The sequence below is a fragment of the Tubulanus polymorphus genome, chromosome 3, assembly GCF_964204645.1.
Source record: "Tubulanus polymorphus chromosome 3, tnTubPoly1.2, whole genome shotgun sequence".
Lineage (NCBI taxonomy): Eukaryota > Metazoa > Nemertea > Palaeonemertea > Tubulaniformes > Tubulanidae > Tubulanus > Tubulanus polymorphus.
Genome location: NC_134027.1, coordinates 25,206,686 through 25,228,324, shown reverse-complemented (window position 1 = coordinate 25,228,324; position 21,639 = coordinate 25,206,686). Strand labels below are relative to the sequence as shown.

General features: G+C 38.0%; 1 protein-coding gene across 2 annotated transcripts; it reads right to left on the bottom strand.

The window, feature by feature from the left end:
- Positions 1–1,533: 1,533 nt before the first annotated feature.
- LOC141901366 (tubulin tyrosine ligase 3-like) lies at positions 1,534–21,181 on the bottom strand. Of its 2 annotated transcripts, none has more exons than XM_074788560.1 (20): positions 20,422–21,181; positions 19,891–19,980; positions 15,787–15,919; positions 14,237–14,365; positions 13,559–13,698; positions 12,929–13,127; positions 12,251–12,315; positions 11,548–11,794; positions 10,581–10,769; positions 10,201–10,322; positions 10,051–10,112; positions 9,524–9,672; positions 8,710–8,787; positions 8,475–8,619; positions 7,752–7,865; positions 7,232–7,337; positions 6,866–7,013; positions 5,621–6,238; positions 3,793–3,862; positions 1,534–1,818 (listed from the first exon to the last, which is right to left on the bottom strand). In XM_074788560.1, exons 1-20 carry the CDS (start codon positions 21,070–21,072, stop codon positions 1,671–1,673), a joined length of 3,603 nt encoding a protein of 1,200 aa, XP_074644661.1. In that variant the 5' UTR covers positions 21,073–21,181; the 3' UTR covers positions 1,534–1,670. The 2 variants fall into 2 exon arrangements, with proteins under 2 accessions (XP_074644661.1, XP_074644662.1); XM_074788561.1 differs by lacking the exon at positions 3,793–3,862 and adding an exon at positions 4,351–4,503 and having other exon boundaries at positions 1,725–1,818.
- Positions 21,182–21,639: the final 458 nt, after the last annotated feature.

Genomic DNA, 21,639 nt, shown 5'->3' with positions numbered 1-21,639 from the left:
TTGTAGTGTGTAATACGTTTGATGAAACTGACACAGTTAACATACATATACAGTTAAGTCTGTGATTCAAGCGTGATTCATTAATGTGATCGAAGGGTCTCTCGTCAATTCTTGATAAATCCTCATTTCTCATAGTTTCTTTAGATAACTTTATTTATCCAATGTGAACTCATATCCAGTAAATGTTATGAAGGGCCATCATGATTGGTCTAGAACCTGTCACCTGATGTAAACAAATGGGTCAAACCTTGTGAGCATGGCTGATAAAACCCTAGGTTCTGATTGGTCTAGAGGTGTTCACCTAATTTCAATATACAGGTCAAACCTAGGGTTATTGTGTTTACTATCCCCAGATTCTGATTGGGCTAGAGCTGGTCACCTGATGCAAGAAATCAGGCCAACCCTAGAGTTACTTTGGTTTAGTACCGGTAATCCTAGATTCTCATTGGTCTAGAGGTGGTCACCTGATGTAAACAAACAGGCCACATTCTGCTATTTGAGCAGACAGGTAAACTAGAGAATTCCTCCTGCCTTTTGTCAACCCACAAAAAAAAACTTCTTACTTATATATTCGATTCTTTTCTTAAGAATATAAGTACATGTACATGTATACAGTTACAATATAATATTTGTAAACATTTTAGGAACAAATTTTTCTAATAGTTCTGACACACATGTGTATAGACAACTCACATTAAACTAAGCGTAAATAAAATATATCACTTTCAGCACTAAATAATATATAAAATCATCACAGTATAAAAAACAAAATCTCTTCAATATTCAACAGGAATGAAAACAAAAACATAATCACGCGGCAACAATTCTATTCATATACCGGATAGCATTTGATATCGGCATCGAGTACCTATCATTTTATATCACATGATGTACGAGGCCTTTATTGTTTTAGAATTAAAGAAAAAAACAATTTAAAACGGTGATAAATACTTTTTACAGTCTCGAACGAAAAGTTTAATACGCCCAGAAAAAAACCAAGCAGGTTTAAATAGTTTTTGTAATAATTGTAGTAAACATGATTTTATCAAAAATAATCGTCACAAAGTTTTTTGGATATTTTCTAAAAGGGGGACACCTTTGCAAAGGGGGGGTTAAAAACAAGGCACGTAGGGGTCTAAAAAGGCATGATCTACCCGGTATTATGGTATCGCTGATACCACACAAAACAATTGGCAGTTGAGGGACTTAATTTTGGCTTGATTTATTAAACTATTGAGATGGCCCCAAAACGGTGAATTTTTCAAAAAGCACATTAAAACTGCAAAACTGCACATCACAAAGCTGAAAGTTTATTTCAAGCGCGAATGAGATTTTAATGGCCGCCGAGGCGTGCGCGGTAGAAACTGCGTGAGTATAAAGACCCGAGCGCGAGACTACGCCGGTTACCGGTGCCTTGTTGCGTAAGCGAGGGGAAAGCGTGCACGACCGAACGCGAGTTCGTCAAGGGAGGGATGCGAAATCCGGAGTCCGTCGATTTTAAAGCGCGATGATGCTGCTGCGGTGTCGTCGTTGGTCGCGGTTCGAATCCGCACGAACCGCGTTTGTAAACGGCTGCTAGGATGTGATCGCGGGGAACGGCGGTCGCGCTGGAACTCGGCGGGCGCGGCGATACATCGGACGCACGCGGGGAATAAGGCGTACGCGCGCTTTTACAACGTTTGTATTTGACCCCGGCTGAACTGACGCTGTCTTGCCGACATTTGCACTGGTGTTCGTTGTCGTAGTGGAACATCATGTTTAGGTTGTTGCCGCACTTGGCACAAATCTGACCCCAGCTGCCCTCGACTGCCAGAGAACCTGTGGACGGCGAGAAAAAAGTGCGCACAGTTAGAATTAAGGCTCAAAGCATGCAATACAATACATAGACATTTACATGTACAGTAGACTCCAACCAACTCATTAAAAGATATGCTTAGATTTTGAGGGGCAAACGTTGCCTAGGTCCTGCCATGAGAGTGAAAAAATCTAATCACATATCAGAGGACAGTTGCTGTTAAAAGTTAACCTCTGGATAAATACCAGAGTACGTAGTAGTAACAATGAAGTTTTAACTGTGACTATGTCAATTATCCACTGGTAAACTGTGACCATGTTTTGAGCAACTGGAACCTGAAGACTCAAATTTGCTTAAATTGCTGATGACTTATCCAGACTTATCCAAACCGAACTGAGTAAGGCGTACGGAGTCTATTGTACATTAAGATATCAGGTGACTTAATAACTTAATTCAAAGAGTGCAAGAATATTCTTAAAGTGAATTTTTGAAATTGATGAAAATCTTTTTAGAAATTAAAAGTGTAAATCAAAGAATTAAATATCTGTAAATCCCTACACATATTGTGGGTAGAGCGTTGAGTATTACTGAAACGTATACAGATTCGTAAAAATGTATTATCATAATTAAATCAGGGGAACTAATTCAATAGATAATTCAATTAATAAGTGTAAATAATTTGATTATCATTTCCCAACACCATAAATATCTAGAGCTAAGTTAGAAATTATGATTATCAAGATGAGTATAGTTCTAAAGGCAGGTGCAGGTCGACTTGTGACTGCCAGTGACGCAACCAGTCAAAATGGCCACATAGTTTGACTGCAATACAATTGGCGGTCGCAGAGAATCGCTGGCAGTCAGAAGGTTGATCTATGCCCGACTTAACCCTTTCAGTGTGTCTACACCGCAGTGCGGTGTACAAATTGGTGAGGCCTTTGCTAGTACACTGCATTGCCTTGTATTGCATTGAATTGTCAAAATATCTCCAGCACTGAAAGTGTATTGGTTAGTCAGCACTAAAAGGGTTTATGGTGTATGATTGAGGCATCCTCCCTCACAGTTGATACATTTTAAAAGGTGTGCAACTAGGGCATGACTTTCTATCGTGGCTGTCTCACGAGAGACAAGATTATAAATATCCCTGTTGAAGGAGGATGTAGTCTGAGGGTGTGCATAGGAGTGCATGCAGTAGAAATGAAGCCCTACAAAGATAGATCCAGTTCCACAGTTGCCCCAATTCAACCATAGTCAAATTCTAATCCAGAACCGTGGAACCATGTCCAGAAGCGTGCAAACGCCGGTCATGTTTCTTTCTCGAACTTTAACGTGATGAAATTGAAACCACAAGAAATCGGTTAAAATATAGTATTCAGAGTAATGAAGAAAAACTTATTGACACCGTCCAGAAAATATCCTTTTCGCTTTTGTTTGAAAAAAATGTTTTCGGATTCAGTTTAAACACCGTGAAGGATATCTTCGGAAAGATTTTTTAGATCTCATCGATTTCTATTCAGCAGTTTACAATGAACTCATGATGTTGATCAGATAGACAAAAAAAATACATCCATATTTTAGTTTAACAAACTTTTGATTTTTCTAGACCCGGATGATGCTCATTTTTCAAGGCTTAGGGGTGTTACATTTTGGAGAATATCTTATAGCAAGCAGGTAAATAATCATACAAAATCATAATATATATTATAAGGCACTGCATTACACAAAGTATCAGAGGCTGGTTGCACAGTCCAGGCTAAGATTCAAGAACTGTTCATTTTGGTTCAGAAGCCAATCTTACAGCTTTAAGACCAGTACCGGTAGAATGATGACTAGGTTTATGTTAGGATTCAGCCATGGCTATGCAACAATGCCTCGAGGCCATTTTCATGCGACCAGTTTCATCTTAAACTCTGGGTTAATTTCACTATTCAAGCAATTTGAGTTAAAAATCAAAACCGGTCTCGAAAATTGGCCCCAGTTCTCAAAAGTTTGCTTACAAAACTGGTGAACGATTTCGATGATTGTAGATGTGAGCTCTAGTAAGAGGTGGCAATTTGACGCGCATAACTGCAGAAAGAAATACGACAGCAAAATGTCAGTACAAATATTGTTATTATGAAAAAAGGGCTCTAGGAATTCAGTTATAACTGAGCAGCTGGGTGCCAGTACTGTGGAACTGGTTCCAGAACTTTGGAATGGTGTGAGCAGGGATAGAATTACCATACGGTGTGCACAGGGATAGTATTACCACAGTGTGTGCACAGGGATAGTATTACCACAGTGTGGGCACAGGGATAGTATTACCACACAGTGTGCACACAGGTATAGTATCACCAGTGTGCACACAGGAATAGTATTACCACACGGTGTGCACAGGGATAGTATTACCACACAGTGTGTGCGGACAGGTATAGTATTACCACACGGGTGTGCACACAGGTATAGTATCACCAGTGTGCACACAGGAATAGTATTACCACACAGTGTGTGCAGGGATAGACAGAGAGAGATGATAAAAAATATAATAAAGAATAGATTTGAGCGTACATTGATACCTCATTCGCGGATGAGATTTTACAAAATCTGAGTCTTTATAATTGGGAGTTTTCCAAATGACAGCTTTTTTGGTAGAGGAACCTTGATGACATGGGCTGCTTTCAAATCGTCAATAGTATGTTTGCGATAACCGGGTGAAGACTTCGTTTTGCCTGCGACCAAAATAATAAGTTTTTCGTCTTTTATTATGTATAACCGATAGATTAGCAGCAGGAAAAGAGAATATAAATTGAGTGACAATCATTCTTACTTCACAAGTCACTCAATAGACAGATATAAAACTGTAGTTTCATCGGAATTAAGCCATTTAAATTTGATCTATCGAACCATGGAAAAACTAATCTCAAATTTTTGGTTAATTTCAAGTTTGATTATCAACGAAATAAGCCTAATACGTTTAAGCTTAACTACCAAGGCCCCTGGGTTTTATTCAAGTCAAATACTTGGTCAAGACAAATGGATTTTCCGAATGGCAGTTTTTAGACTTTTTGCCATTCAGCTTTCCGTCTTTCGATACTTACGACGCTAAATTGCTGATATGAGATCCTGGCCCCCTGTCCCTAATTTGCATAAAATGCAAGTGCAAAAAATAATTTTCAATGGAAATTCTATTCTATATAGGTAAAAGATTACTAGGCCACTTGCACCGAAAATCCAGTCGTGCTTCAGGAATCGTTTAGTTCAAACTTTCACGTTAGTTAAGACCAAAATTACATATTTTTTAGAAGCAAAAAGAAAAACACTCTAAAACTCTCAAAATTAACCGCAGAAAAAACTGGGATTGAGCTGAATATCATCGCGATGATGCGTACACTACAACCAGTCATTCTATGAATAAACTGTTTTGCGGTTTTTGACTCGAAAAATATCGTAATCTAGGCGCGCTGGACGACTTAGCACCCCCCGAAACGACGGTCTCATCGGATACCATATTTGCATACGGAACTTGTGGCAATCGGAAACTCGCTTTATCATCGTCATCGAACCGATCGATACTTTTCGAGCGTCCTTTTTTATTTCGAATCGCCGGGACGACGGGCGCGCGATTCAAAACGGGAATCTCGCCGCGCAGCCGATGATTTGCGCTATCGAGCCCGACGATTCGAGGAGGGGGAATTCGATTACTATCAGCGGAACTTCTGTGAGAAAACGCGGTTGACGAACCGAGCAACGATTTCTCTTCGACAATCGTTTTTAAACGTTCGATTAATTCATCCTCACTCCCGCCGACGACGACGCCGGCGCTGTTGTTGTTTTGATTATCATTACCTTTCGAGGGCGGAGCCAGCGCCTGCTTCAAATCTAAGGCGTCGACGTTCGTCAATCGCAGCGGGAACCGTTCGCGTTCCGGTAACTGTCTCGCCGTCGTCTGCTGTTGAACGATGTTGTTATCGCGACTACGAGAACCGGTCGCCGCGACCATCGACGACGAACTGGTCGCGTTTTTTACTGTCGTCGCCGCCGACGACGACGATTTGCTCGTCACGGAATTCACGGAGTCTTTTTTACCGAGTGTCGTTGATGACAACGAGGAAGACAGCGTCGGTGATTTGTAATGATTCGTCGGTTTCGTGTACGAGAACGGCAACGGTTTATTGTTGGAATACGTCTGTTCGAGCGCGGCCGCCGCGCCGCTCGACGCCAAGTACGGCGAACTACGATTCACTTTCGATTCTTTAGTTTGATTCTGATTCACTTCGGCGACTATGTCTAAACTAGCACACGTGTTTCTGCGAGCGGTGAGAATCGAACCGGGTTTACGGATGCCCTGACCCTCGACCGATAAACACAGTCCGATGTACGGAGGAACGTCGACGACGCTCTGTTTATACGCTAATTCGAATCGTCCGACGTCTGCCGTTTTGTCATATTTTCGATCGATTACGACTGAAAAATAGAAACGTTGAACATGAAAATATGACTTTCTAATGTATTCACAAGGCAGAGTCAAGCAGTCACACGGTCACGACCTGCCGGTATGTCCAAAAGTGGTCTTAAATCTTTAGACTGGTTTTAAGTTGTTTGGCTTTAGAACTAATATGGTCCTAGACTGGTGTTAGATCTAAGCCATGACCAAGCAACTACCCGGCGTAAGATCCAAGACCGGTCTAAGCTTATTTTGGTTCGCTAACCAATCAAACAACTTAAGATCAGTCTAAGCCTACCGTATTTTGATTCTGAAGCTTATCTAACAACTTCAGACCAATCTAAGCGCATTTTGGTTCCATAATCAATCTAACAACTCAAGACCAGTCTTCTTAAGACTTAGGACCACTTTTAGACTCGCTCATGGTTGTGCAATTGGGTCCAGGTTAAGAATAACTACGGTTTGAGAAACAATCTATCTATTCCCAATAACTCAGTCTGAAATTCTTAAAATTATTTTGGAACTGTTCCAGGTATCTGATAAGATAATTGATAATGCTCAATGATCAAGTTTACTTTTTCCTACATTTTGAATCTCTACTAGCACTATGTAATGAGCCTCTGGATTTTAGTCAGATTGTGTGGTACCTTTGATCGTGTCTTCCTGAACATTCGCGCAAAGTCGTGACGTCACTTTAGTACTAGGAGCCATCGTCGGGCTACAGTTAATCTCTATCAACCACGGACGGAAATCTTCAGTGATCATAAAATCAGCACCGTACAATTCAAATGATGACTTCATGAAAGAACAAATATGTAAGTTTTTAGTTTAATAAGTGAATAGTGAATAGCTCTACAAATCTACAAATTATTGTGGCGCGCCCACTTCATAAAGGTGTACACTGTATGAAGGTTTATAATATAAAATGTGCACACTGTAATGAGGTCTCATTGTTAAGTTTTTCACCAATAACGCTTTTAAAAAAGATGGTAGCCCCAAAAAATAGAACGAACCTTTCTATATTCAACTAGATCTTGTGTACAGAGTAGAGCCGAGAGCACCGCCTCCTTCATACCGGGATAGATCACTTTATCCCAAACATCACCGTGACCTCTACGTCTGCGTGAATAGAAATATCATTTTATTCAGTGAAAAAAGTATTAATTCGTAATTTTGAAAACTCCATAGTCAGGAAAGTAGACAAAATAAAGTCTTGAATTTCTAGGATCGGGAAATCATGTAGTTCATATGCAAGATAGAATGATAGTCTTTAAAATCTAACTTTCTGACGCCATAAAAAACCTTTACAATACGCATTACCGGTATTTAAGGGGGAGTTGATGTGCACTACATCATCGATATATCGTTGCTCGACTGGTTGCCGGTAAATTCAATTATCGATATATTCAAACCCAAAATAATCTTATTCATTCTTTATTTTAGGCCTACATAATTTCCTATTTTACTAAGCAATATATATGTGCTATAATTTTCAAGGTGTCGTTTAGCTGAAGTTTCTTGTTATTTCTCTACCTGAGATAATCTTTAAATTGATCGTTGTCCCACATGTTATCCTGAGGTAAATGAGATGAACGAGGTCCGTTACTGTAGTGTTTCTGTATCGAGTTATTGCATAGATGAATCGACCTGTAAAAACATGACGAAATTACGTCATAAAAACGTATAAAACTTTCGAGACCGGTTCGGTTTATCTACGACTAGCAAAACTTTCTATAGAAGAAGTGTCCAAAAATAGATCATAGATTTGTAATCTAAGGAAATGATCCAGTGGAACCTGCAACCGGTTTCATAGGCTTAGACTAAAGACCTGCTTAAGACCACATGAGTTATAAGTCAATCTAATGACTTAGATGCTTAGACCAGTCTTAAGATTTAGGGCCACTTTTGGTTTTAAGTTTCTACTTTGGAACTGGCCCTACGATCCACAGTCTCGGTTAAATTTGACTCTAAATTTGACTTGCGTGTTGACATCCACAGAAAATTTCCCTGACTTTTCCCTGATTTTTAGCTTTTTTTATAAAATTTTTTCAAGAAAATATCTTATATATGGTAGATAAGATATTTCCCTGACTTATCGCTGGTTTCCAGGTAGGTAAGTGACCACCCTGAATTGGTAACAAAAAACTCAATTTACTAATATTAACTGAATCAATTCAAAGAAATTGAATGGTTTTGAAAGTTGGATATCATTTTTGTTGCTACCAATTGCTACAGTACGGATCAGGCATCACTTACGCGTTGTAGTCGTCTAGAGTAAATTGCTGCGTACAAAATCTGAAATAACAGTCCTGATAAAACCACATGGTCAACGGGTTCCAATCGGTTACCAGAAACCACTGACGTATATCGAACTTCGTGTTGTAAATCAACAGGGGGCGCTCTGTGCAACGAGAAGTAAAATAAGCAAATTTCACGAAATAAATGAGCCGAAAAATCTGGTTTTTTTTGCAACTGCAGTTGAAATACTCACCGATGTATTTCTGTACGACGTATTTCTTGGTATTGACTAATTTCAGAATCTCATCTAGTTTTCCCATGACCATTATACCTGAAAAACAACACACCAGGGAGACATTATCTAACCATGCGAGTGGAGGCTCATATCCTGAGAACAAAGTTGTTAAGATGGCTCTAGATTCAAAATGGTCTTAGACTGGTCTTGAGCTGTTAGATTGGTAATAGAACCAATTAATGAGCTTAGACTGGTATTATTGGTTAGATTGGTTATAGAACAAAAATGGACTTAAGACTGGCCTTGAGTTGTAAGATTGGTTATAGAACCAAAGTGAGCTTAGATTGGTCTCAAGTTGTTAGATTGGCTATAGAACCAGAATGATTTTAGGCTGGTCTTAATATCGAACCCTTGACTGAGCAACTGGCCGCAGTAAAGTAGGTTGTAGGTATTTAGTATATTGAAATCTATATAGTGTGAATCTGTCTACTATTTGAATTAATTTGATATTTCTCATGACTGCTTGCTTAAAAACTGACATATCTTCCCTAATTGACGGTAGTTAAAAACATAGCGATATCAAGCTTCTGAAAATAAAAAAATATCACCAGAGATGACATAGCAATCATATTACTAATGGGATATATGGGTCTTTCTGTCTCGTGTAATGATCTACGAAAATCGAGTTTGCCCTCGCGTGAAATCCATTCGCATTTTCATGAGAATAAAACAGATTCGGAATTTGAAACAAGTCAAACCCATGGTATTCCCCTACATCGTTGATTTAGGATTTTGGTGATACCCTTTTTTATCGTGGCCTTTTTTACATTACCTCTTCCTCTTGATTGGGCGCCAGGTTTGACAATCCATATATTCTTCGTACCGTCCATATCAAACTGAGGTTTCGTCAGTCGTAGGCGATCGGCCATTATTTGACATTCGGCTAACCGCGATCTACTCTGTTGAATTACACCGTCATCCCTACAAAAACGAGAAACGGATCCATAATCTTCAGAACTTATTTCGAAATTTTGACTTTCAGGGACTCGATTTCCCGGTCCTTCGTTTACTAAGGATGGTCGATGATTGAATGTCGGGGGATAATCAAAGGTTGACTACATATTGAATCTTATATCAAAAATTGTCAAAAACTGTGCACAAACTTAAACATTTCAGTGCGTCTACACTGCAGTGACATGTATAAATCAGTGATGGACTTTGATAGTACACCGCATCATGGTGCAGTGATGATTTTTAGTAATAAGTCTTCATCTTTATTGAAAGATGGCACAGAAAGGGTGAATGTAACTGGAAGTATATACATAGTTATATCCCTGCGATTGAAGAATGCTGACTTACTGAGTAAGTTGATAAGACCACTGTATTAGCTGATCCCATTGAGCATCAGAAATTTCATACGGCTGAAAAAAAGTCAATCGTTTGAATTGATCCTGATTCTAACCTTTGTCAACTGTTGACCAGACATTTAAAAGAATTTTTAAAACTTACATCCTCCCAATGATCGATATCTTCGTTGTTTTTGAATCTGATCCATCGTTCACATTGTTGAATAGCTACGTCTAAACATTTCATCGGAACGACACCTCCTTTCTTCTTCCTACGCGATGGAGCTGCAAAATTCAAGAAAATTGTCATCATTTCGAAACCATTTGGATTGTAACAGTAATTTCTTCTGCAGTGTATTTCACACCAACTAAATGAGTTGATCTTTAAGTCTACCTAGTACTAAGCTGACAGTGTGGTTTGATTTTACTGTGGACCAGTTTCACAGTTGACTCAGGGTCAGGTACTACAGTTGTTGGTTTACCAATTGTCAAACTAATATCATAACAATATTTTGAATGAAAAAGAACTGTATTCAAACATACATTTGTTATTTGGCGCATTTGACGTATTCGATGTATTTGACATATTTGAAGTATTCTCCTCTAATTTCTCTTCTTTATCTTCATTTTCACCCTTCTCCTCATCTTCCCCCTCATCTGGCTCCGGTTCACCTTCATGCCGATAGATCACCCATTTAATAATATTCATACAAGCTGACAACCGATAATCATCTGAAAACAATCAAATTCATGAAATAAATCCCCAACAACTTAAGATTGAAACCCAATAGATATTGCTGCTCTTCATTCAAAACAAACATGGCAGCTCTTAGGAATGCAGAATGTTTGGTAGCGAAAATCATGAATTTCGTGCAATTAATTGAAACCCTGGGTTAGGTGACTTCATAAACAGTTGAAGCCTTTAACCCTTTCAGTGCAAGTACCCTTAAAACCCTTTTAGTTCGAGTACCTTGGTATGTAGTGTATAATCCACCCACCCTATATTGCACCTACCACCTGATGCAGCGTATCCATCTTATTTTCAATTAGTAAGAATCTCCATCTCTATTGAAAGATGGCAGTATCTTATATTGTAAATATTAATAACTAATGATACACCGCACTGAGAGGTAGATGCAATATAGCAGTGTGTATGATATACACCACACCGCACTGAGAGGTAGATGCAATATAACAGTGTGTATGATATACACCACACCGCACTGAGGGGTAGATGCAATATAACAGTGTGTATGATATACACCGCACTGAGAGGTAGATGCAATATAACAGTGTGTATGATATACACCACACTGCACTGAGAGGTAGATGCAATATAACAGTGTGTATGATATACACCACACCGCACTGAGAGGTAGATGCAATATAACAGTGTGTATGTTATACAAGGCACTGGAGTGGAATTTGACAAAGCATTTAACAGCATTTTTTAGTATGAAACTGTCGGCACTGAAAAGGGTAAGAAATCAATAAGTGTAACGAGACTTACCAACAAAATTGAGCTTATCGTCGTCTTCGCTATTGAGTTTATAACTACGCGGGAAGAACGTATCGGGATCGGCGTCGTAATACCATTGAACGTTTCGTATGTTCGTACACAGCCCGGCTTTCGTCGTAAACGAACCGGCGCGACAATAATGATTCACCATCTGATCTCTGCTCATAAATCGGAAATCGACCGCGTCGCGACGAATACACCAGACGAACGTCGGCGATGAATTCCGCGCTATACGAGACTGAAATATAGACATTTCAATGATATATGTCGTGTTCCTTTTATCAACTTTGAATTGCATCAAATAATTAATACCAAAAAGATATAGGCAGGAGATGATTAGAAAATTTAAAAAGGTTCCACCCCAGTGCATTGTATAACAGGCATATCGCTATAGTGCGTCTACACTGCGGTGCGATGTATCATTAGTTACTAGTATTTCACTATGTTAAACAGGTGATGCCATCTTTCAATGGAGATAAAAGCGAAGCATCAATACACTGTGATGCGGTGTAAGAGCAAAGTCGATCACTAATCTATACACTGCACTGAGGTGTAGACACAAGGAAAGGGTTAAGTCATCAGAAAGATCTCCAATAAACTGCGGCTTCATGCCCCAGATGAAACATTCTATGATAATGTCATCATAAAACAATCAGGTTTCTGGGAAGAGTTTAGAATCAAGAGAAATACGAACCATAATTCCGTAAATGCCATCATTTTCTTCCCACGGAGGAACTTTATTTTCATCGGCCATGTAATCTGTGTTAGAGAATATCATTAAATTAATGATAGAATTTTCTCCATTAATGTACACAAGTGAAGAGACATAACAGAATTTTGATCGAAATGATTATATAAAATTCATAATTCATAAAGAAATACAAAATTTATCAAAAATTCGGCAAATGCAGTTCAATTTTCTTAACTCTTTAATGCTGCACTTGCCAGGATTTCCGTGTTATTCAGAGATTCATAAAACAAAAACTAAAAGAGATATCATCATCAAATTTGTTTTATTTTGTTTATCTGGTCTTGCTTTTTCATGTAAAATAAGCAGCATTTCTTCTAAAACTGATAAAATCTGCAGCAATCACTAGTGCAGAGGGGGTATTTTATTATGCCAATTCATGCGTGTTCAGACCCCATTTCAATAGATGACGTCACTAACACACTGCATTGAACGACTGATAATAGTTTAAGGCATTAAACTAACTATTGTTGTGCGATGGATTCGCCATCTATCGTTAAAGTTAAGAAACAAGTCAACCGTACCAGTACGGTTTTGGCAGGCAATGAGTTAATAAGATAAGTGTGATAAGCAAAATACACTGTTTTTTTGTAAGTTTTATACGTAAACACGATAGATGCTTACCATCAGCGTCTCCATCATCATCTCCGTCATCATCATCATTATCGTCATCGGAATCGACAATTTTCGGTTTACGATTCACGGATCTCTGTATTTTTTTCACCGGTCCCGGAATCTTGTAGAATTTCTCCACCCAGCCTCGACGGCGTAGACTCGCTCGGATTGACGGGTACGGTCCTTGTATCGTGAATACTTTACGTTTCTGCAACAAATCAATTTAACCCTTTCAGTGCTGACTAATCAATACCCTATAGTGCTGAAGATAATTTGAAAATTTTTGGAAATTCCACCCTAGTGTGTGGAATAACGGGAATACCACTATAGTGCGTATACACCGCACTGCCGTAAGTGACTAATATTTCACTATGTTTGACAGGTGCTGCCATCTTTCAATAGAGATGAAAACTAATTACTAATTAAATCAATACCCCGCAGTGCGGTGTACTAGCAAAATCCATCACCGATTCATACACTGCACTGCGGTGTAGACGCACTGAGAAGGGTTAATAGATATTCAAATATGACTGCAACACACTGACAATCGAATTCAGTGGAAGTTTTATGATCAATTTGACTGTAGAGTGAAAGCCATCTAGGCCTAACTTCTTGAGGAGCAGCTTCGAGGGAACGTACCCTGATAGCTCGTTCTGCCATCAATTTAGCGTTTTTCACCCGGTCTAGATTCATCTCTGTTACTTTCGACATCGTCGTTTTCTGTCCACCAGGGGGCAGCGTTTTACTACGATTATGCGAAATGTGTTCGGGATGTTCATCTAGAAATGAAATAAAAACATTTGAAATCTGAAGATAAAATTTTCAAGCGACGGAGAAAATTATATCTTAAATTTTCTATTCTATGTGTGACTAAATTTGAGATTTGTTTTTCATCAAATTTGTTGGTTTTGGTGCTGTTATATTGTGATGATTATTACACACGGTGAATGTTTTAACAAGTGCTATTAGAAAAATTGAACCAGACCGTGTAAAATCGGGTTGAAAATTTTGAAAAAAATGTCTACAACTACTATCTATCTATCATCTTAAATAATTCCCAAATGATTTCGCCAGAGAAAAAGTTTCTCCGCTCTGAAATAATCTTGTCTAACTTGAATAAATCTTTAAAAACATTAGGAATTTGTCGCCAAGATGTTCGCAAACATACTGAGAAGATAAAGGGAATTACCTTTGCACTAGAGGCACGTGTAGGTGTGTGGAAAGGAGCCAAAAACACTAAACGCAAAAACTTAGACCGAATTTTACCTTGATTATTTTCTGACTCGTGTAAAGTTGGATTTTTACGTTCGTTATTACCTCGTTGCGTTCGACTCGAATCTACGATCGTCGTGTTCTGACGTTTTTTCAGATTGGCGGCGATTTTAGTTTTCTGTTTAGCGAGAACTGTGCCGGGGCCCGCGCCGACGCCCAACGAACCGTACGGACCTGGTAAAAGTATCAATCGATTGAGGAGTGCGAAATGTGGTCGAACTCACGCACGTGATTGTTAACATTTTAAACTCGTGACAGACTAGACAAACTTCATAATACACCTGTGATTGAATTCAGGAAAAAGAGGTTCATACATTTTAGGAGAATAAATGATCTGATGTATTTTTTCACTAAATCTTTTCGGTGTCCTGTGGTACATTACGCAAAATTTGGTTTAAAAAAAATGATTCAGCCATGAAATTCGCTTAGTCTATCACAGGCTTTAGCAACGCAAAAATCTACATTTTGTGGTGGTAGGTATAGAAATTTTACATGTGAAATAATGATTTTTCTGAAGTTCCACAGTAATTATATGAAAGTAAGTATAACTAAAACCTCCAATGATGATTGGACTGTAGAAGTTAATCAAAGCAAAACTTTGCAACTGTATTTTGTTTACAATAGATATCAGTCAGTTATGTTATGTTATATCAACGATTTAACCCAGTTCTAGTTAGATTAAAGTTCGTTTGTAAAATTTGACCATAACATTAGTCAAACTAACTTATTTACAACGACCTTTAAGGGAACCTTTATTAACTAGCAACTGTGGAACATCCAAAATGGCTTGTTAAAACCCTGATAAATCTAGGGAACCACTGTGAAAGGGTTAAAAAAATTCCTGACACCAAACTTCTCTTGCCTACCACAACAAAAAGAGATCGAGTCAATGAAACCTTTAAATATATGGCACTGGGCCTCGTTACTAAAACAAGTTTTCCGCGATAAAGATTTTCATTTACCGATCAACACAAAAGACTTTTTATTACTTTTATCACTTTTATGTTGCAATTTTTCTGAAGAAATGGATAATTTTGGAAAGTGTATTGACATGATTAAGTGTTGTAATTTACTGAGTACACAATAAATTCCAACCGACCCGGCCCTTTATTACAAAGCTGTTTCATTAAGCATTCGCATTGAAACGCAAACACAATACAAGACAAAAATACATGTGGACACTTCACTAAACATCAGACATAGAGAGATCTTTTGAACTATACATTTTTCAACTCTATATCTTCGCGTTTGTCGCGTAGTATATTGTAAGAGAGACAAACCAAGAAAACCTTTTTTGCGTGCAACCATGGACTCTAGATTCCATGTTGCAACAGAAAAGATTTATAAGGACAACTCCAAATGAACAATTCAAATGATCTCAAGTTGTTAGAGGACCCTAACTTCAATTATTCAAAGCAAACAGTGCCATAAGAATGGAGGTAATAATCCCCCTGGTAAAAATCCCCCAACAAGAGTAGGCAACTTGAATAAAAACTAGGTTACAATCGTTTACCTGGGGGATTTTTACCTCGTGGAATTTTCTCCAGGGGAAATTATTACCTTATACCGTGCCATAATCGCGGTATTTCACTTACTATTTTCCAGTCTGCTCAGACCTTGATTTGAAACGGTTTTAGATGAAGTAGATTTGTTGTTGTTCACCGATGTATTTGATTGCGATGCCTGTGGTTTCATTGCGTCCTTATTTTCGCTCCCGGCGTCAAAACTCTGCAGAAAACAATTGAAAGATGCGAAAGTGTGAAAATTATTGTAATCGATAGTTCAGTATTTTTCAGACCAGATTTTGAACCCAAGTCTTGATTGTAAGTCCTCAGGGTTAAGGGTCTGGTAATAGATTCATGGTTTAGATTATAAACCGATTTTATCATATCCCATTCTGGTTCTATAACTAATCTAACCAGTCTAAACTCATTTTGGTTGTGTAGCCAATCCAACAACTTAACACCAGTCTGAGTTCATTTTGGTTCTATAGCCAATCTAACAACTTAAGTCCAGTCTGAGCTCAATTTTTGGTTCTATAGCCAATCTCACAACTGTGACTGTGGTCTAAACTATCTAAGTGGTTTTTTACTTAAGCTGTGATTGTGCAAATGGGCCTCAAAATAACATATATCCTCATTGAGGCTACCTATTGTAAAAAATAAGCCATCCAGTAAGTAATTATGATGATGGCTCAGTACTCACCAGAGAGCCACTTAATATCAGCTGCAGTTTTATGCACACTAATCAAAAACGATTATTTAATACAATCCTCCTAAATAACAATAAATATCCACTCGATGACGATGAGATGATGACAACCGCAACAGCCGCGGCTGGAGCACCGGCGATACTGGCAGACGCCAGGAAGTGTAGCCATGACGATGTAACAGTGATAGACAATGATAAATAGTTTACTGTGAAACAAAATCATGTGTTTAGCGATGTTGAAGGGTTTATTGAGCGTGACAGGGTTCACCAGGCAACCAGTCAGCGTTACAAAACAGTTTGCTACGGCAAGGTGGGGTGGGATGGAGCGGGGTGGGATGGAACGTGGTGGGGCAGTTGCGGTGATATTTGATACTTTAAATACGAGGGTTATTTAGATGGATACGAATGGTCTCAAATCATTAAGACCAGGGTTGCCAACCTGTGAAAAATGCTATTAATAACTAGTTGAATATTTTCAGTAACATTTCATTGAAATATGAAAGAAAATGTTAAAATTAATCTGTTATCAATTCCTAGGACCTCAGTAACATCTTTCACAATTCTGTAGGCTATGCATTAAAAAAAAATTCAACAGCATTTCTCGGGACAAAATATTAATGAAATACTGAAAATCAGGAACAGTTGGCAGCTCTATAAGACTGATCTTTAGTTGTTAGATTGGCTATATAGAATCTTAAACTGGTCATAAATGTACATTGAAACTGGGCCCAGAATCCCAGATCTGGACCTGATTACATGAAAAAGTTTAAAACGATTAAGTTTGAATAAATGCACCTAAAAACAAGAATCATCAACAAAATCCTCAAATTTTGAGTACAAATTTATTTAACGTTTAGTAAGTAATTGCAAGTAAAATGTTAAGACTGCTACAAGTTGATCACAATACCCCGGACTATAGTCACAAAATGGTCGTAAAGAGATGGTCAATATTTTTTGATTTCATTCCCCTTGACTTTCTAGAACTTTCTGTCCCAAACATACTGACACGATTGCAAAACAAAAACTATATTTTCGTTCATGGGAAAAAAGTAAGAAAAGTCTTAGCGCTATGTATAGAATATCATAAGAAAAAGATCTTTACGCAAACGAAACAATTTCATGAATACGTTATTTGTGTACAGTGAGAAATATTCCAAGTAGATTATAACCGTGCATTAAAACTGAACAATGAAATAGTTTTAGATTTAAACGTTAAGACTGATTTTGTGACACCAGCCTTAGGCACGGGGGTAACCTTTAAGATAAAACTGAACTAGTTTACGACCAAAATCAAGGTCAGATCATCTGAAAAATGATCAATAAGTTTAACAGAATTATAGGCTACATTATTGTTATTACTACGCCTAAATAATAATTAATGAGCTACTTAAACCTAAATCTTTAAAAGGAGGCCTCAGGAACATGTTTACGCATACACAAACATCTAAACCCCTAAATATTTGACTACTTCATTCTTACTAACACATTCCACTGGTTCAGAGCGCATTTCCATGTTACCCTTAACCTAAATTACAACATTACAAACTTAAATACAAGCCACAACTACATTTCAAAAATATATTTAAAGATCCAGGATCTGCCAATTTTAGGCCTACAACGGTGACTCTAATTCTAGTAAGTTTAGCTACCTGCGTATTTACTGATGGTTTCATGTAGGCCTATGTGGAAGTGGTATAGTTGATTTAACCTTTCACGGCGAATAGAGACCAGAAACTACTGAATTATCAACCAGTTCATAATTGATTAACAATAAGTTCAGGGGAAACCTTTCAGTTCTCAACACGCGATCGAGCAATCAAATCAGTTCAGCTTTCATGATTTCTCTTGTGCTTAAAACAACGAAAATAAACAACCCCCGAACAGTCGTTTGTCTGTTTGGGCTGAAAGGAAGATTGTTTACACAAACCTGAACAGAAATTTCCAATTACGTACTTCGATTTAAAAAAGAATTCAGTAAATTCCACCGACCATCCGACTGTACTTGATTTCCCATTCCGAAATCAAATCCCCCGAATCCTTCCCAGATTTATATGCCAGTAAGCATCAGAGCGATTGAAATCAAATAAATAAGACGTATAGTTGCCTATTTAACATACAATGATATTTTATATACAAGATGAAAGAAAATAACTTAAGGTCATGTATTTAGATTAGCAAAAAGTTAAGTTTAAAAGAAATTAATACCTTGTTTCTCATTTCTGCTGAGTTGAAAAGTTGACCCGGCCGACTGTGTTAAAGTAATATACAGGGCAGATAGATCTGCCCTGAATATTAATTTTGTTTCAAAATCATGATCAAGCCAACAACAACAGACCCAGCGACTTTAGAAATGAAATATCGTAATAACAAATTTCATTGCGGTTAACTAAAGCGACCTGGCTGATGAGGACAAGGTATCATTTTAGCCTAAATTTTACCATAAACTTTACTTGTTTTCCCACTTCAAAATCAAACCCAATGTTTCTTTCCCGGTAGATGTAACTGGTTGGTTAGTAAGGGATTAAAAATGATCACATAAATAAGACAAGACAATTTCCTTTTCTCAGGTCAAAACCACATTAGCAAATAGTTTCGATCTCAACATGATTTGTACCGACTGAAAATGTATTTTGTGACCACCTTTTTTGGTGCCTAATGTAGGCCTACATAAAATAGTCCAACTCCCATAGTATAGAGAAAGATATGTTTTTTTTCCAAAAAATGGTTAAAGAAAATGGGGGATTTTTTTTCGCATTACTTGCGGTCAGGTTGGGGTCAGCCCTGTTAACACAGGATATTCAGCACACGATGAACTTCATAACGCTTCAATGTCGTTATTTATTAAGTATATATATATATATATCAAATGATTGAATAGGTTCCAGATTAGAGTGACCATAAAATAATAAACACTTAAATCATTAGACCGTAGACATCTTTAAGTGGATTCAAACATTTGACCAGTAAATACGTGAGCAATCAGCTCTTAGCGTAATCCTTAACGCCAGTAATTCACACACAGTGAACTAAATGAATCCAATTAATCACCAATGACTTGACCAGGGAGGCCACTTTTATCTAACTTGCTTTTCGCCTATTCCCCGACATATATGTTGTTTCCATTTTCCATTTTTTCGAAGGACTTTCACCCAAAGTTCTGAGTTTAGCGTCAAAACATTGGAAATGAAAAACTAATCTCAACTCAGTTTCAACTTAACCATGCTCACACAACTGTAAGATTGAGACTTGGTTTTTAAATCAATCTTTCACTTAAATTTTAGCATATCAATAATGAATTATTAAAGCAAATCCCTTTAGAACAGATTCATTAATCAAATTCGATTAAAGTAAAACTCCTTTGCTAAGCTCAGCCCAAAGAAGTCGACTGATAAGAAAGGCTAAAAAATCCAAAACTGAAACCCCTTTTATAGATTACCCAAATAGGGTTTAAACAAAGAACTTGATGAAGAACAATGATTTTTGCATACCTCACTTCTCTTAGTGTTAGTTTTCTCTGTAGGAGACGTGGATTTCTTCACTCTGATCTGTTCTTGATAATGCTGATTCGCTTGTTCCAACTGTAACGATTAATAAACGTAAAATAAAGAGCAGTCAATCTGCTGTCTGGACCCGGCCCTGGCCTCAGACATTGTCACCGTTGATCGATCAGACTTCACGTGTGGTCAGAACTTTCAGGGATATTTTTAATGAAAAAATTAACTTCAAACACCGGACTTCAAAAACTGTTCATCCATATTTCGATGTGTTCAGTAACAATTTTTGATTATCCTGACTTTGAATGTGATCGGGACTTCACAGACATTTTTCGTTGAAAATAAACTACAAACACCAGACATTAGACATTTTATCAGCAAACTTTCAAACACTTCATCCGTGACATTCTTAATTGAAACGGCCTGCTTTCAAAAACTGACCAGGATTGTCTAAAAGGAGATAATTTTCAGGTCGTAGATTTGATAATCGCTTCAGCTAAAGCTACAAGACAAAAAAATACGTACATTTTTCTTCTGTTTTTCAATGTGTTGCTGTTGCCTGGTCATAAAATCCGAGCCCAAACCTTCGACTATTCGAACGCTTGCCGAACTCACTTTCGGCTGAAACGTGAACGGATTTTCGTCGGCGAATTGGAACGAGCTTTTTCGACTGCCGTTCGTCGTCGTCGTGGCGATTGCCGCAGCTCGGGCCATTATCCTATCGTGGGCTGCCGCGGCCGGACTGTTCTTCGAATGCAAAGATGACGTCAACGATAAATTATCGCTCACTTTCGGAAACGATAGTCCGGAAATTTTCGAATTAGATTGTCTTCGCTCGGAAGGACTATTATTCCCCGGCGGTGAACCTGAAGAGGGGGAAAATGTCAAAGAGGCCGCGTAGAGTTTTTTCGCGATTTCTAACCTGCGTAAAGGTGGCAGCACTAAAGATTCCCTCCTGGCTATCGTATCTTGCATATAATTCGGAACGCTTTTATCGTAAGAGCTCGAATCAGTTGCGATACTGATGAAGTTTCCCGGATGGTTTTGCTGGTTTTTTGGCTTCGATCGGCCGTCGACTTTGCGTTTTCGCGAAGCGGACGCTAGTTTTTTCGTCCGGTAGCTTATTTTTGGCACAGACTGCAACTCGGGTTCCCTGTAGGGATTACGCCTCCCCATTTAGGCGCTATTGGAAATCGATGACAACATCTCCGCACCGCGGACACACTCATTTTACGCGAAAAATCGGGGCCGAACTGAACGTTGCCAAGGAGTGGCCGCCATGTTGTTTTACGGTTGTCAGCGGCGAGATTTTAGTCCCCGAAAAAATTTCTTCTGCCCAAAATGATTTGTATTAAGAATTTCATCTAGAGCATTATTTGTGCGTTATTAAGTATAAGATGCGTAGAATTGGTCATAAAATTTCTATAATTATAAACGAAAGTCGATGACATTAAATTAGAGTCAATTCCGATGGCTTCGTTCGTAATTCTTCAGATAGATCGATGCTCAGATTTCCATCATAAATAAAGAAATCCACATTTTCACCCTTAAATTTTATAGAAAACCAAATATAAGTGTTGAAATGTTAGAGTAATAGCTCTTTTTTTTCCAAAAATTACATCTATTGAATAACCAGTATTACTAAGCTAGTTTATTAAAATATACCCCTATCATGTCACTTCGATTTATGATGTTTCATGAGAATTCCTTAAACAAAGTTTTGAGATAAAATCTCCATCAAAC

Bases quoted from the DNA above. Each gene is read 5' to 3' on its own strand.
- LOC141901366 (XM_074788560.1), bottom strand. From the start codon at position 21,072: ATGGGGAGGCGTAATCCCTACAGGGAACCCGAGTTGCAGTCTGTGCCA. The intron at 10,113-10,200 runs GTAAGTTTTAAA...ACTTTTTTTCAG, and splicing joins ATATCGATCATTGGGAGGAT to CCGTATGAAATTTCTGATGC. The intron at 8,620-8,709 runs GTGAGTATTTCA...CTCGTTGCACAG, and splicing joins CGTCGTACAGAAATACATCG to AGCGCCCCCTGTTGATTTAC.